The following is a 15,356-nucleotide window of genomic DNA, read 5'->3' as shown; positions in this document are numbered from 1 at the left end:
TGCCTGTTCTTTGTTGACCAAAGGGCTATGGATGCTTCAGGTTGCTCTTTATTTTCAGAATCAAATCAGCTAGAAACACACAACAAAGCAGAGAGCAGGAAGAAGCCCAGCCCCAAATGGAGTGCAGGTGGCATGGGCATTCAAGGCAGCTGGCTTCTTAGGCATAGGTGGTAACATATTGGGGCCCCATGTTCCCAAAGTAGGATCTCTCCCACTCACTCATAAGCTCAAAGTGTACGGGACGATGACAGAAATTGCATGCAGCCGCAGACACATCCTGGAGGGGCAGCCCCACCTCAGTCCAGACTAGCAGCAACTTCTCTAAAAGGAGATAGAAGAGGGAAAGAATTAGTTATACTTGGTCTACTAAAACCCTTGTTGCTCTGAATGCACCAAGATCTTGACTCCCACAATCTTTGAGGGAACTTAGGTCCAGAAGTGGATTTGTTTGCTTCAGTGTGACGCATTAATACTATCATTTGTCTGTTGATGCTGAGAAATATGCCTATGACAGGATTTAAAACCATGCTGTACTAACCTTTACCACTCCCTTCATGTAAGTCTAGCAGTGGATCTCTACTTAGAACATCCTAACCTGACAAAGGGGACACTAAAAGTAATCCTACTGTGGTATCGGTTTTGTGAAGTAAGGTGGGGGGGTGCGTTCCTGAGTTGCATAGGGACCCCGAGGAGGGAATGTGACCCAACTGTAGGAAGTACTTAAGTTGTAGCCCTGGCGTCCATTTTAGCCCCCCCCCCCTTTTTTGCCTATCCCTTGTGGTACGGTCTGGTCTTCTCTTCTTAAACACCATCTGTGCTGATGGTTCCAACTTTCCTAGAACTCTGCATCGGTTCCCAGACTTGTATATCCAGTAGCATTTCTGCATCTCTACTTGGCTTCCTAGTAGCCATCTAACATCTAACAACATGGGCCCAACTGAACTGTTCATATCTCTGTCCTTCACAAGCCCGTTCTTCTCACTTTTTCTGCCACTTTATACCATCCGTCCACACCCATCTTGTTCCCCAAATAGAAGAGGGCTATTTCTGTCTTTGAGTATTGGCCTTAGCCTGTTCTCTGGGATGTCTGATAGTTCTTTACCCAGATAATCACAAACAGTACCATGTAGAAACCATTGAATGCCATACTAAGGAGCTTCAGCTTTGTTTTGTAATCCAGGTTTTTCCGCAAATTTGGGGCTAAACATCCTTATTGGTATAAATTGTTTAGCAGGTACCCCCAATCTTTACTTATTTGTATATTATGTATATTTGTTGTGGCCATCTTGCATGTTAAGATATTTTCTCAGCTTATGGATCATCTTCGGCACCTTACCTTAGAGTCACTGATCCAGGGGCTTAGAAAATAGAACACCTGGCAATGGAGTGGTATTGTTGGGTTTTAGAAAAATCCCAAAGAGAAACAAGGAAAGGGGGGGTATGTTGATATATTTTCAAGAAACAACACCAGAGGAGGCAAACTGGGTTTGAAAGAAGTTAAAGAGAAGATGTGCAGGATTCAGGATGAGTTGACTATGGGATTGAGTAGCTACATCTCTCCTGCAAAAGGGAGCACGTGGAGCCCTAAGCACTGAGAGCTCCAGGACTAATCCCAGAGCTAGAGAAGAGTCTTAGCCATAGAAGCCCAGTAGCTATGACCTAGTGCCTATGTGACCGTGGACCCGTAACTTTTTATACTTCAATTTGTACTTAATACACAATAAAAATTATAAAAGCATCTCTATCTTATGTATTAAGTGGGTTAATACATTTAAAACAGCGCTTGGCACATGGTTAGTAATGGATATTAGTCAGCTTTATTTGATGTTTTTAAATGAACGAATGGATTATCAGCACCTAATCATCTTCTTTAAAACATGCTGACTATGCTCTGGACAGAAGGACTTGTCAATACATGCCCTCTGCTTTCATATCTACTTAATTCTTTTATTCTAGAGTCTTGGCGTTATGTTCACATGTAGTTCAAGGTGGACCACAAAGGCTTGCTCACCTATAAATCCTTTCTTGTACTCCATAGCCACTCAGCTCATCATATTAGAATAGCTGTGTCTATCTCCTCTGCCATTGATTGTCTATGGATATTTCATCAAGGAGACTTAGAATGAGCAACTGCTAAGTGCCAGTTCTTTTTTTTTTTTTAATTTTTCGAGACAGGGTTTCTCCGTAGCTTTTGGTTCCTGTCCTGGAACTAGCTCTTGTAGACCAGGCTGGCCTCGAACTCACAGAGATCCACCTGCCTCTGCCTCCCGAGTGCTGGGATTAAAGGCGTGCGCCACCACCGCCCGGCTCTAAGTGCCAGTTCTTAGGTCAAAAAATAGACCTTAGGAGCTGGAGAGATGGCTCAGTGGTTAAGAGCATTGCCTGCTCTTCCAAAGGTCCTGAGTTCAATTCCCGGCAACCACATGGTGGCTCACAACCATCTGTAAAGAGGTCTGGTACCCTCTTCTGGCCTGCAGACATGCACACAGACAGAATATTGTATACTAAATAAATAAATATTTTAAAAAAATAGACCCTACCAACATACATACAAGTAATATTATATGGAACCAACAGGTTACATTTAGGAATATATAAGTATTTTTGAAGGGAAGTAAGTAGCAGAACTTGGGAGGGTGTGCAGGGAGAAAATAGAAGGGAGAAACGTTGTAATTAAATTACAGTCTCAAAAATACACCCAAAAGAAATACAATAAACATTGGGTGAATACACCAAATTGTCATCTTTCAGGGTAAAACTCAAACTACTCAGCTCAGCGCTACCAGTCTCTAAACCTAGACCTTGTTTATGTTGTCTTTGTAGCTCTAGATTGACCCACCACTATCCTGCTCTCCTCCCTTCCTGCAGTTCCTGTTCTTAGTGGTTGCTTTTGAGACTTGGCCTCCCTAGTCCGCCCACTGGCCTTAAACTAGCTGTGGCCTTGAACACCTGATCACTCTGCTTCTAACTCCAAAGTGCTGTGGTTTGTGCAGGCAAGCTCAGCTGTTACTGCTCTTCACATGTAGTGCCTCCGCCACTTCCTCCTTGCCTTTGTGTTCTTTCCTCCTCTGGGAATACCTCTTATCAACCCTCTTCTCTTGGTCCAAACCCACTCACCTAGTAAGGTTCAGCTTGGAAGTCCCTTCCCCCTAGGAAGGCTATCTTGAATCCTGAAGGTAGTTTAGTATCCTCCTCTGTGCTCCCACAACTTCCCTAGGTACTGTCTTTCTTAATGTTTGATCTCACCTGATAGCGTTGTTTGTATCCACTATTGTTTGTGTTTCTTCTCCCCAACCAGACTAGAACCCAGTGAGTCTATGTGCTGTTTCCCTTTCATTTGTGACCCTGGTGCCGAACCTGGTACACAATGAATGCTTCTAGAAACGTTTTCCAAATCAAGCAGAATCTAGCCTCTCAAGCTTCTTTGAATCCTGAGACTTAAGGGATAGGAAAGTATAGACACCCATGCTGAGAACTTACCCACAAAGTTTTCCATCATCTGCGGGCTGTGGTGGGGGGAGGGTGCCAAGCGCAGCAGCTCCTCGCCCCGGGGCACAGTTGGGTAGTTGATGGCCTGCACATAGATGCTGTGCTTGGAGAGCAGGAGATCACAGATCTTGCTGTTGAGTGCTGCATCGCCCACCTAGGCTCAAAATAAAGGCCTTTCAGTACCTCTCACCCTGAGCCACCACAGCACACTAGCTCTGTGAAGGAGGAGGAGGAACCCAGATCAAGGAACAACCACTGAATTTGGGGTCAAGTTGTTTTTCATAAAGGGCTGAGGCAGTGATGCCTCCGGAATCTCTCTCAAGGGGAGCCCAGAGCCAGCAATGCAATTTGAAGAAGGGATGGAGCTGGTGTCTTGTGTTGATACTATTTGTACAACAAGCACATTGGTGACATTGGAGTAGTCAGAAAGCCAGGGTACCTCTGAGCTGCTGTTACTAGGTTAATTTAAAAATTGCAGTTAAAGCCGGGTGATGGTGGTGCACGCCTTTAATCCTAGCACTCTGGAGGCAGAGGGAGGCAGATCTCTGTGAGTTTGAGACCAGCCTGGTCTACAAGAGCTAGTTCCAGGACAGGCTCCAAAGCCACAGAGAAACCCTGTCTCAAAAAACCAAAAAAAAAAAATTGCAGTTAAAGGGAGTGACTCCAGTTGGCTCTCTCTATATCTGTGTTCTTTTTCAAGTATTCACCCAGCCTCAGCTTTGAAAAAAGAATATCTTTAAGTCTCTCCTTGTTGATGTTTCCCAAATAATACAGTTTAATGGCTAAGTAGTTTTTGTTTGAATTTGGTATTACTGGTGATCTAGCAATTAAATGTATTGTGGAAGGCTGAATAGATTCTATGGAAATGTAACACTGTTTTGTACAAACTGAGGAGAGCATTTCTGGATTTTGATACGGGCTGTGGGAGGTCCTTTATGGATACTGAGAGGTTGCTCTTCTCTCCTCATCCCCAAAATTGTCTTAAGAAGTGTCCTTCTTAGACCCTGATTTAACTGACTTACATAAATAGATGTCATTTAAGAAAGGAACAGTGGTTCATTTTAGAAGTAAGAAACATTTAAACAGAGCTGGCAATCCAAAGTACCAGCTAGTTCTATGGCTGGTTTTGAGGTTTTGGTTTTTTACCTCAAACCGGAACAAATTGGTAGCCTTTACTGTGTGTTGTATGCTTCAACATTTTCTAGTCTATGTTTCCCTATCTTCAGTCTAAGTATAACCCACTAAACTGATTCCATGACCCGCTAATAGTTTTTAATAAACAACTTGAAAAACACTAAATTATAAGCTTATGATTTTGAGGATCAGAGCAATTTAGTAATAGAAAGGCAATGATTGATGAAAAAAGACAGGTTAATCTATAATAGCTAACTTTTCAAAACAGAGACCAAAGGTATACGTCTCTGGTGTATGTGGCGGGGTGGGGGGTGGGGAGGTCATAAGAAAGCAAAGTGTTGATTGAAGGGGCAAAGTGGTTTACTGGAAATAGGAAGGCTTCAGGAACAGGAGGTGGGGAAGGCAGGGGGAATGATGGAATTCTCACCCTGATGGGGATGATGTGACTGGGACAGGGGATGACAGAAAACCCCCTGTCCATTAGTAGCTGGCGCATATGCTTGACGTTGCGCTGGTGTGCCCGCCTTAGGGCTTGCCCGTCCTCTCCCTTGAGTAGACGCACAGATTCTAGAGCCCCAGCGAGCACCATGGGAGGCAGGGAAGTGGTGAAGATGAAGCCTGCAGCATAGGGGCGCACCATGTCCACCAAGTCCCGAGTGCTGGCAATATAGCCACCAACGCAGCCAAAGGCCTTGCCTGCAAACGAGCAACAGAAGTTATGCACAGACCTGATGAGCAGTCTACAGAGGGGCAGACTAATGCCCCAGGTAACACAGGCAGGTAGACCAGAAGCTGGGCCTCCAGACTCCCTTCCCAGTGCTCTGCCCATCTCTCCTGTGCATGGCAGAGTTGATAGTTCTGTGGTTCTGAGATAGGACTGCCACATACTGCCATATGCAGTGACTAGATAGGAAGGAACAGGGTGGGGACCTTTAGTTGGTTAGAGCCTGAAAAATAACTAAGATGAGACTTGGGGCTGGTGTTGGGAAGGAAAGACTTTTCTTCTTATTCTAGTTGGATCCAGCTGTCTGGTCCAGCTCAGGAGCCTTTTAGAAAATCTTTTCTAGACTTTCTCAGTGACTATGCAGTGGGATGGGGAAGAGATGACTTGGTAGGGCAAAGCTTGAGGTTATAAATTCTTTCCCAGCCACTCCTGTGGCTCTACACTGGAAGGAGAAATGGGTCTGGAGGGGGCACTTCTCTGGGTCGCATGTAAGGGAGCCCCGAAGTGTTTGCTCACTGCTGACTAGTTTTATGTCAACATGACATAAGCAAGAGTCATCTGAGAAGAGGGACCCTCAACTGGGAAAATGCCTCCATAAGACTGGGCTTGTAGGCAAGTCTGTAGGGCATTTTCTTATTTAGTGATTGATAGACAGCCCTGTCCATTGTGGATGAAACCATCCCAGGGCTGGTGGGCCTGGGTTCTATAAGAAAATAGGCTGAGCAAGCCATGAGGAGCAAACCAATAAGCAGCACCCCTCCATGGCCCCTGCATGAGCTCTTGCCTCCAGGTTTTCACCTGGTTTGAGTTCCTGCCTTGACTCCCCTCTTCCTGCCTTGACTTCTCTCAATGGGCTGTAATTCTGAATTTGTAAGCCAAATAAGCCCTTTTCTCTCCCAAGTTGCTTTTGGTCTTGCTTGTAGTCTCAGACCTTGCTACTAGACTCTCCCTGATCTAGATGACACTTCCCCCTTTTCCAGGTAGCTCCATCTGTTCATAATTACAGGGACAGATGCGTATCAGGTTTCACTGTGGGAATTGTATGATCATGAACAGTTCACAGCCAAAAGAGCAGACAGTGACCACGTTACTGTACAGGGCACATGCTAAGAACCACAAAAGGGTTTTCTCTATGACATGAATCCAGAGATTCTTACTGGGCTATACTGGGAGGCTAGGGACGGGTGAAATGTGGGAAAGGGATCTGTCTGTTCCATAGAACCCTCAGTTTTCACAGACATCAAAGAACTCTGGTCTTTAATAAAATAAGGGACAACTTCTATTTGAGAAAAATAAATCATGGTTTCTTCCAGGGCTTGACCTGCTTAGCTGGAAGTTTCTTGAGAGCAAAGTCCAAACCTTTTCATCCTTATATCCCTTGTTCCCAGTACAAGGTATATATAAAGCTATGGAAACATTTTTAGTGAGTGAATGCATAAACAAATGACTAATTTATAAGTTGAAATTTATCAAGTGGGAGAGTATGAAAGGCATGTCAAGAGATGACATCTTAGGATTTGGTTTAGTTAGAAGCTATGATGTGGAGTTTACATTTGATCCTAGGGGCAAGCGGGATCCATTAAAGAATTTTAAACAGGGAAAGGAGAAAGATAGATTTACATAAGGAAACATTGTTCTGAATGTAGGAAGAATAGACTATAGGAAAGAACAAACCAAGAAAACAATGTTGGTTAGACAAGAACGGTGGTAGTAGAGAAATGAAAAGGTGTCGAATTGTACTGGTTGAGGAGGAGTAAAGAATTGATCCCCCCAAGATGGTGACTTTATTTAGGGGTTTGGGATGACCTTAGAAGAAGTGTTCACAAAGTAGTGGTGACTTTTGAAGTGTGTAGTGAAGTAGCATACAGCAAGTCCAAACACTTCTCATGCATTGTGCCTCTTATGGGCAGGAGAGAGACCGACTGGTAGATAGTGATGCGGAGCTTGAGGCAAGAGACTTAAACATATTGAAAGAGAGTGAGAGGCTGAAGATGTGGAGGGATCGAGGGACAGATGGATGGAGGCGGCGTGGGAAAGGGGACACACGCACGTACATGTGCACATACATGGTGGAAGGAGAAGTTATTGGATAAATAGTGGGCAATGACCAGCGCACCAGTGGAAAAGACTAGTCAACAAGAAAAAGGGGTATGTCCTTTACTACTGTAGGAGGCAAAGAATGAGAGGAAAAGTGGAGGTGCATGTAAGTTGGCAGGTGCTTGTGGCTAGGAGTTGAGGATAATGCTGTCTGGTGTTTTCTACTTTCAGTGTAGCAGGAGGTAAAGATGTCTGCTGATAGGAGAGAAGAGACGGGGATCTGGCACAGTTGTCACAGACACTTGAAAAGCTCTGAGAAGAGGTTAAGGAATGTGACATTTTAGTGGCGCCTCTCTAAGAACTCATATAAGCCCTGGATTGGCATGGATGTGGAACATCGTGTCCATCTGAGATTCAGACTGATAGAAGGCATGTGAGGGGAAAGCATGGACAAGAGAGTGGAAAGGGAGAAGATGGCTTCTAGCACATAATTGAAGGACTGCCTCTAGGCAAAAAGGAAGAAATATATTTCACAATGAAGGGAAATAATGAAGAAATGTTGGTGAACAGATAGGTTTATGGTTGCATGTCAATAAGTAAGGAAAGCTATTTGGTGGTTTCTACATTATTTTTGTAAGACCTGAGTTATATATTAAGAGTGAAGGGTGGAGGTACAGATTTTGCAGAAACGTTTTTAAAGCTCTGTGGAGACAAAAGACTATGTGTATTAGAGATGGTAAATTTATGGTGTTACTGTTTTGTGAGGTCAGGCACTAGCTATTCCCTGATGCTGGCCGTCAATCTAGGTGTGGTAGGAGTGAAAGCAGAGGGATGTAATCATCCACTCCTGGATGGCAGGTGAAAGGGAAGAGCAGAAGAAGCAAGTGAGCCCAAAATAGAGGGGGCAGCAAGTGAGACCGGATGCTCTAGTGCAGGACACCAGCCTCGAACAAATCTCAGGCCTTGCACTCACCTGGCAGAAGCTTGGCCAGTGTAAAGAGAGTAGAATCATTGGCCACAAAACAGGAGGAGAAGAGCAGGGCTGAGTCCTTCCGGTGTAGCTCAGCCAGCTCCTGTTCAAGTTCTACGTGGAACTTGCTGGTACCTGAGATATTGCGAGTACCACCAGCTCCAGCTCCATGATTCTTCAGGGTCTCCCTGACCCCGAGGAAACAGAAGACAACGAAAAACAAAAACAAACCTTGTTAGGCACTGAGCGAATACGAAACCCTTCTTTAATGTGGTCAGTGTTAACTTAAGTAGTCCTGAGTGGCTCTCAACCTTCCTAATACCGAGACCCTTTAATACAGTTCCTCATGTTGTGGTGATCCCCAACCATAAAGTTATTTTTGCTGCTACATCATAACTGTAATTTTGCTACTGTTATAAATTGCAATGTGAATATCTGGTATGTAGGATGGTCATAGGCAAACCCTGTGGAAGGGTTGTTCAGGCCAAAAACGAGTCACGACCCGCAGGTTGAGAACTGCTGAAGTGGGGGAAAGAACGGGAAAGGCAGAGATGGAGGTAGAACTAGATACAGCTTGAGTGGTTTGGAAAAGCTAAAGGAAGTTCTCCACCCCTCCCCCCATTTCTCTCTCCTCCCCCCCCCCTCTCTCCCACACAGACACACCCCATTCTAGATCATAGACTCAGGGAGCCTTTTTTGGTTTCCATTATCATCCTGCACACCAGACAAACAGTAGTTTAGAGAGTGATGTGTTGACTGACTGAGTTTGTATCTGAGGCATAGATAGATGTACTGGGAAGACCTTGTACAAAGAGATGCTGCTAGAACCAAGGTGTCCACTGCTCGTGTGGCTCCAGATCTTTAGATGTGCCCGCCCCACAGCTCATAGTGCATACTCTGCTACTCACTGTATGGCCTGCAAGACACGAGGGTGCCTGCTGATGCCCAAATAGTCATTACTACACCAGACAGAAACATCCTGTGAGGCCATAGATGCCTCAGAGAAGTGTTGGGCAAAGGGGTACGCATCAGCCCAGCGATTCACAGTCTTAAACACACGGTAGGTGTGGTCCTGTTTCTTCTGCATGATCTTGTCTCTGAAAAATTGGTCATAACCAAAGACCTGGCTTCCTGCAGGAGTAGAAATAGAGAGAGGAATAATTCAACTCAACTCTCTTCCTGACTAGTCTTTATTTTACTCATGTTGATTTTGGGCTTTCTAATTCTCTTCCCATGTATTCATTTATTTGTTCAACAGATGTCTTACTGGTTCTTTAACTTTTTTCTTCTGTTGTTTAATATGATATTAATGCCTGTGTATGTGCACACATTCAGGTGTGTTCATGTCAGGGTGCATTGTGGAATTCAGAGAACAGCAGCAGGCATCAGTCTCTCTTCCCCCTTTGTTTGAGAGAGGGTCTCTTGTTCACTGTGGCATGCAGCAGACTAGCTGGCCCTTCCATTTCTGAGGATTTTCCTATCTCTCCCTTCCACCTCTCAATAGGGGCATGCTGAGATTATCTGCATTTGCTTGCCCGTGGGCTCTGGGTGCTCAAACTCAGGTTGTTGTTGTACTTGCACAGCAAGCATTTTACCCACTGAGCTACCTCCCCAGCCCTGGCTCACACTAACTCTCTATTTCACTCAGCCATCCCTTTGCTAACTCACGGATTTAGTCAGGCTTTCCACTCAGCATGGCCTCACCTTTCTTTCCAGAGTTAGTGTGGAAGATGCCTTACAGGAGTTACTGCTTCAGTCTCAGAGAAAGGAATATTGCTAGGTCCGGTTTCTACTCATGTCTCTTCTCACCTGATAGCTATGTGACTCTGAACCAGCAAAGAATCCTCTTTACTGCAAAAATTAAACACTAGAAAACTCCCACGAATCTTCCAATTGGTAAATAGGCTGCTGAACTGAATGAAAAATGAACTGGATGAAAAAATTCAAATGGACACTAAATACTTCACATCCTTAGCCACCAGGGAAATGCAGATTTAAGCTGAGTTTCAATTCCATCTCACTTCAGTCATAATGGCTATTGTCAGGAAAACAAATGGTAACAAATTTTGGCAAGTAGGCAAGCAAAGAGGAGCTCTTACACACCAAGGGTCAGAACCTAAGCTGGTTCAGCAACTATGGAAATCAGTATGAAAGTTCCTCGGAAAAATAACAGGGATTAGAGTGATGACTCTGTAGCTCATGCTGCGTCAAGTGTTCAGCAACCACATCAAGTGGCTTACAACTTCCTTTAACTTCAGCTCCAGGGGATCCGGTATATCTGGCTTCCAAGGGCATTATCACACATGTGCATGCAGAAGCAAATGCATGCATGCATGATTTTAAAACGATAAAAATAATACTTCAAAAGAATCAATTAAAAATAGGAATACTGTATGACATATCACTTCTAAGCATATACCTAAATGACTCTTAAGTCAGCATACTACAAAGATACTTGTACACCCATGTTTATAACTACACTATGCACAGTTGCTAGCAAACAGAGCCAGCCGTCAACAAATGACTGGATAATGAAGATGTGATAAATATAAAACAGTGTAATTTTGTGCAGCTGTAAAAAATGAAGTCATGTTGGAAAATGGATATAGCTGAAAATCATTATGTTAATAAAAGCCAGACAGAATGACAAATGCTCCATATGTGCTTTCATATATATGTGGGACCTGAATTTAAAATTGTGTATACGTTTGTACATGTGTATTTGTAGGTCAAAAATTAGAAAGGGAACCATAGGTGGTAGAAGAGATCTTAAGGGAAGTGGGAAGTAGAGAAGGCAATAGAGTACATGTAACAGGAAAGCAAAAAGAAAGGGCTGACTGGTAAAGAAGGGGAATCAGGTGAAGGAGGAACACATGATAATAAAATATAATAACATGTGTATGATAATGCCAAGTGAAACTCATTACTTGGTATGCCAGCCAAAACAACTCAATTTTAAAAAAATCTTTTTAAAAAAATCATTTTTTTTTGTTTTAATGTCCTCATATGTAGAATGGAGCTTAGAATTCTTCCCTTGCTTAGTTGTGAGAATCTAATGACAACACTAATATTTGGTATGTGGTAATAATACTGTCCTCAGAGGTCTATTAATAATAGTGGTTGTAATTAAAAATAGCTAGTGTTTTATTATATTATCATAGCCAGCATTAATGGATGCCTAATACATGTAGAACCTACTTCCAGGAACCATAAAGATGCTAACTTATTGATTTCTCACATCAACACTATATGGAAAGTTCTATTAGTATCTGTATTTTTGTTTGAAGGAACTAAGGCATAAAAAGATCAGCTAACTTGACCAAGGTCATGTAGCAATTAAATGCCCATGAAGTAAGTGACACATTGGTTCAAGTAATGAAAAAGTTAAAACCATGAATTTTCTTTGGGTATATTCATATGGCTATAAAACTAGCATGCAGCCTTAAGTGGAGGAATACAAAAGCATTAGCAACAACCTTAATTACAGGTTCTTGTTTAAATGAATACTTTCGTGTCTACACTATGGAACACAATTCAGCCATTAATGATCCTTATGTAGCTCTGTGTTGATGGCCATGAAGTAAGTAATAATTGATATGAGGTCGTATTCTTAAGTGAACAAAGCAGCGCAGTAAACTCTGGAGGTAATCGGGTCATAGTTCTGAAAAACCATGAGTATGATTAAGAGAGTGGATGGGAAATTCTCTCTGTCTCTGTCTCTCTATCTTATGTATGTGTAGCCATAGGAAGGTGTGTCTGGGAGAAAACACAACAAAAAGTTAATGGTAGATGATAATTTACTCTTTATTTCTCTGTATCTCTTAAAAATAATTCCTTATTTGTATACTAGAAAAATGAATCAATCCCACTATGAAAAATGGATATAAGAGGCAGAAAGGGTGAGAAACTTTGAGGGAAATATGGAAAAATAATGGAGGTAAGCTTAGTTTTTAATGAGACCTCATAACAAGCTAGGAATACTACATTGCTATAAGTGTAATTTATTTTTCCTTATAAACTATTGAGGTAAGTGTTCGAATGACGTGACTTAGTTACAAAATCCACAGATCCAGCAAGACCAGCACTAATGCATAATTTTAAAATTTTTTTGGTTTAAGAAAATATTCCCATTTTCTTTTTTATCCTGTGTCATGCACCCTTGCAGTAGCTACTTCACTCTTCCCATGCCCATTCTTTCCATCTTGACAAACTCACCAGTCATATTGTTGTGAATCAGGTGTGTAATCGCCCTTTCAATCTGCTCTGGGTCCTGGAAACTAGGGAATGGTTGGCTTGGGATGCTTGAATCCAAGGAGCTCAGCAGGTCTACAAGGGAATAGGGAATTCATTGGCGTGAAGAGAGGAAAAGAGATAGTATCTGTTGTCTTCTTTAGGTTCAGTGTAATGCATAGCTATAAAGTTTAGAAAGTAGAGATGCCTCCCGGGGAATGCTTCTGCAAAGTAAGCTTCCGCTCATCTCCTAGAATGTCTGGAAGCCTCACTTCCCATTGAGAGTTGCCCTTGCGTAAGGTAACCAGGAAATGCACCCTAGGCCCTGCACTTGAGAGATGGGTGTGTTTTAGTCTTCATTTTTGAACATCCTTAAATTTTAGTCTCTAACTTTTTTGTTCTTAGTGATAATTCAAAGTGACCTGTGAAAGATGCCAATAGGATGGCCAGGTGTGAATTGTCTTGAGTGCTCTGTCTAGGTTGTTCTTGAACTCTCTATCCTTATAAAGAATAATTTGTTGAAAACAAAACTTTATTTGAATTCATTTTAATAAAATTGATAATTCAGAATACTTTTCAGGGAAGAAAGGCCAATTAATTCACACTATGTTGTGTGAAAACTAAAGGGTGTATCTATTCTCTACCCCTTTTCCTTCATACAAACCCAGACTCTCATAATATGGTCTTGCTAAACTTGGAATCCCAGTTCTTCGAAATCCACTTAGCTGCCTGGGAGAGAGGAGGGCCCATTTCAGACTGACAGCTAAAAGTTACGGGAGTTTGTACCTGTGTATGTGTTGAGGAAATGCACTTCAGTGCATGGCCTAATCAACTGCCTCATATGACTCCCTGCAAAAGACTCAGACTGTCCATCATGGAATGTATACAGTCTTCCCTTGGATTTGCTTAGCCCAGAGTATGATAAAGTGGGATCAATCATTAGGAATAGAGGTGGAGGTCAACTCCAACCTGTCTTGAAAGTCTTGACATCCTCTTGGACTTCTGGGGCTGCCTTCTGCACAATCTTGCTCTTCCCATCTTGAAGTTCTGACATCATGAAAGGACAATGGCTCTTGGCCCAAGACGGAGAGTCTACATAAAGGTAAGAGAGTAATTCGAGGTTCATTCCTTAGCCATACATTCTACTCAGCAATGATTACTGAGACTTACTGTATTCCAGAGCTCTAGCTCAGGCTATGATACAGATGAGAAGTTAAATGAATCTGGTCTTATTGCTGACAGAGTTTCTAAGCAGGGAGAAGTAGCATACTCTGACAATACTTTGGAAACGGTGGGATGGGAGAAAGGACAGGACAAATGAAATCTAGAAGATCTAAGGGATGGGACTAAGAGGTGGTATTGGCTAGGCTAGGGGTCTAGGCAGGCTTTGCAGGAGCAAAAATGCCCAAATTCAGTGTTGAATGAGAAGGAGGAGAGGAGATAATAGTATAGGGGAAGGTCATATGTCACAAGCAAATGCAAGGAATCATAGGACAAGAAAATCAATTTGAGCAATTTTAACCTTTTAGCATGGGTGAAGTATAGTTTGTGTGCAAAGAACATGAAAATAAGACTCAATAGCAGCGGTTCTCAGCCTGTAGATCAGAACCCCTTTGGGTAATGAACGATCTTTTTACAGGAATGGCATAGCAGGTATCCTGCATATTGGAAATTTATATTACAATTCATTGGTCCTCTTGTGGAACTCCTAACAGTGGGAGCAGGATCTGTCTCTGACTCTTTTACTGGTTTGGGGGACACTTCTCCCCATACTGGGTCGCCTTGCCCAGCCTTAATACATAGGGAGGTTCTTAGTCTTACTGCAACGTGATATGCCATGTTTTTGTTGATAACCATGGAAGGCCTGCCCTTCCCTGAACAGAAACAGAGGAAGAGTGGCTTGGGGCATGAGGACAGAGAGTTGTGTGGTGGGAGTGACTGGGAGGAGAGGAAGGATGGGAAACCATGGCTCGGATGTAAAATAAATAACAAATAAATTTATTAATAAAAACAATTTATAACAGCAACAAAATTATAGTTACAAAGTAGCAATAAAAATAATTTTATAATTGGGGGTTACCACAGCATGAGGAACTATAAAAAAGGGTCACAGCATGAGGAAAATTGAGAACCCCTGCTCTAGAAAGACACTGGCAGAAGACACAGCCAGAGTCTATTGTTTTGGGTCAATTCATTCTGTCTTGAACTCTCTAAGCTATTAAGTCATGATAATCAGACCTAGAATCTTGTCTTTATGACCCAGACATTCCCTTCTGCCATAACCTCTTCTTACCTCCTCCAGCTTTGGTTGCCTTACGGTGGATTTGAGAACAAGTTGGTCCATGGGTGGCCAGGATGGGGCAGCGTCCAGTACCAAATAGGAACTGGTAAGTCTTAGCCACTTTACCTAGGAAGCCTCGGGGGCCCCTAGAGAGCACTGGACAGGACTGTAGCAACACAACTGCTGCCACCATCTTGAGCCCAGAGTCCTGTAGAAATTGTGGAAGAGAGGAGATTTTCATCATGAGGCCAAAAACCAGGTAAGTCGTGCCTGTGTTTAATTCTTTGCCTTTAGTTTCCCATTCAAAGTTTGTTGCCTTCCTCAGAGGTCCTCTATTATCCTTCTGAGAAAACAATCGTAATGTTAAATATGAGGGAGAAATGAGAGACACCAGTAGATAAAGGGACAAGGGAGAGATTTCTAAATAGAGATCAGAAAACCCGGACTCTGACTTACTCTGACACCAGCTGCTTAGTGATTGTGAGCATCAC

The 15,356-nt window shown here is 42.8% G+C and overlaps 1 protein-coding gene across 1 annotated transcript; it reads right to left on the bottom strand.

The window, feature by feature from the left end:
- Positions 1-32: 32 nt before the first annotated feature.
- Positions 33-15,073, bottom strand: LOC121445036 (5-aminolevulinate synthase, erythroid-specific, mitochondrial-like). Its single transcript, XM_041647009.1, has 8 exons — positions 14,878-15,073; positions 13,554-13,676; positions 12,570-12,680; positions 9,263-9,485; positions 8,358-8,542; positions 5,051-5,319; positions 3,481-3,643; positions 33-321 (listed from the first exon to the last, which is right to left on the bottom strand). The coding sequence occupies exons 1-8, from the start codon at positions 15,056-15,058 to the stop codon at positions 158-160; spliced, it is 1,419 nt and encodes a 472-aa protein (XP_041502943.1). The 5' UTR covers positions 15,059-15,073; the 3' UTR covers positions 33-157.
- Between the last annotated feature and the right edge of the window lie 283 nt (positions 15,074-15,356).

This window comes from Microtus oregoni, unplaced genomic scaffold (genome assembly GCF_018167655.1).
Source record: "Microtus oregoni isolate MIOR12 unplaced genomic scaffold, Mior012 000153F_ref0000387, whole genome shotgun sequence".
Classification (NCBI taxonomy): domain Eukaryota; kingdom Metazoa; phylum Chordata; class Mammalia; order Rodentia; family Cricetidae; genus Microtus; species Microtus oregoni.
This window is presented reverse-complemented; position numbering and strand designations above follow the sequence as displayed.

What these genes read in the sequence shown, in the direction of transcription:
- LOC121445036 (XM_041647009.1), bottom strand. Translation starts at nt 15,058, where the DNA reads ATGGTGGCAGCAGTTGTGTTGCTACAGTCCTGTCCAGTGCTCTCTAGG. An exon ending in TGTCAAGACTTTCAAGACAG is followed by an intron (nt 12,681 to 13,553) that starts GTTGGAGTTGAC and finishes ATTCCCTTGTAG; the next exon opens with ACCTGCTGAGCTCCTTGGAT. An exon ending in GATTCACAACAATATGACTG is followed by an intron (nt 9,486 to 12,569) that starts GTGAGTTTGTCA and finishes CTACTCCTGCAG; the next exon opens with GAAGCCAGGTCTTTGGTTAT.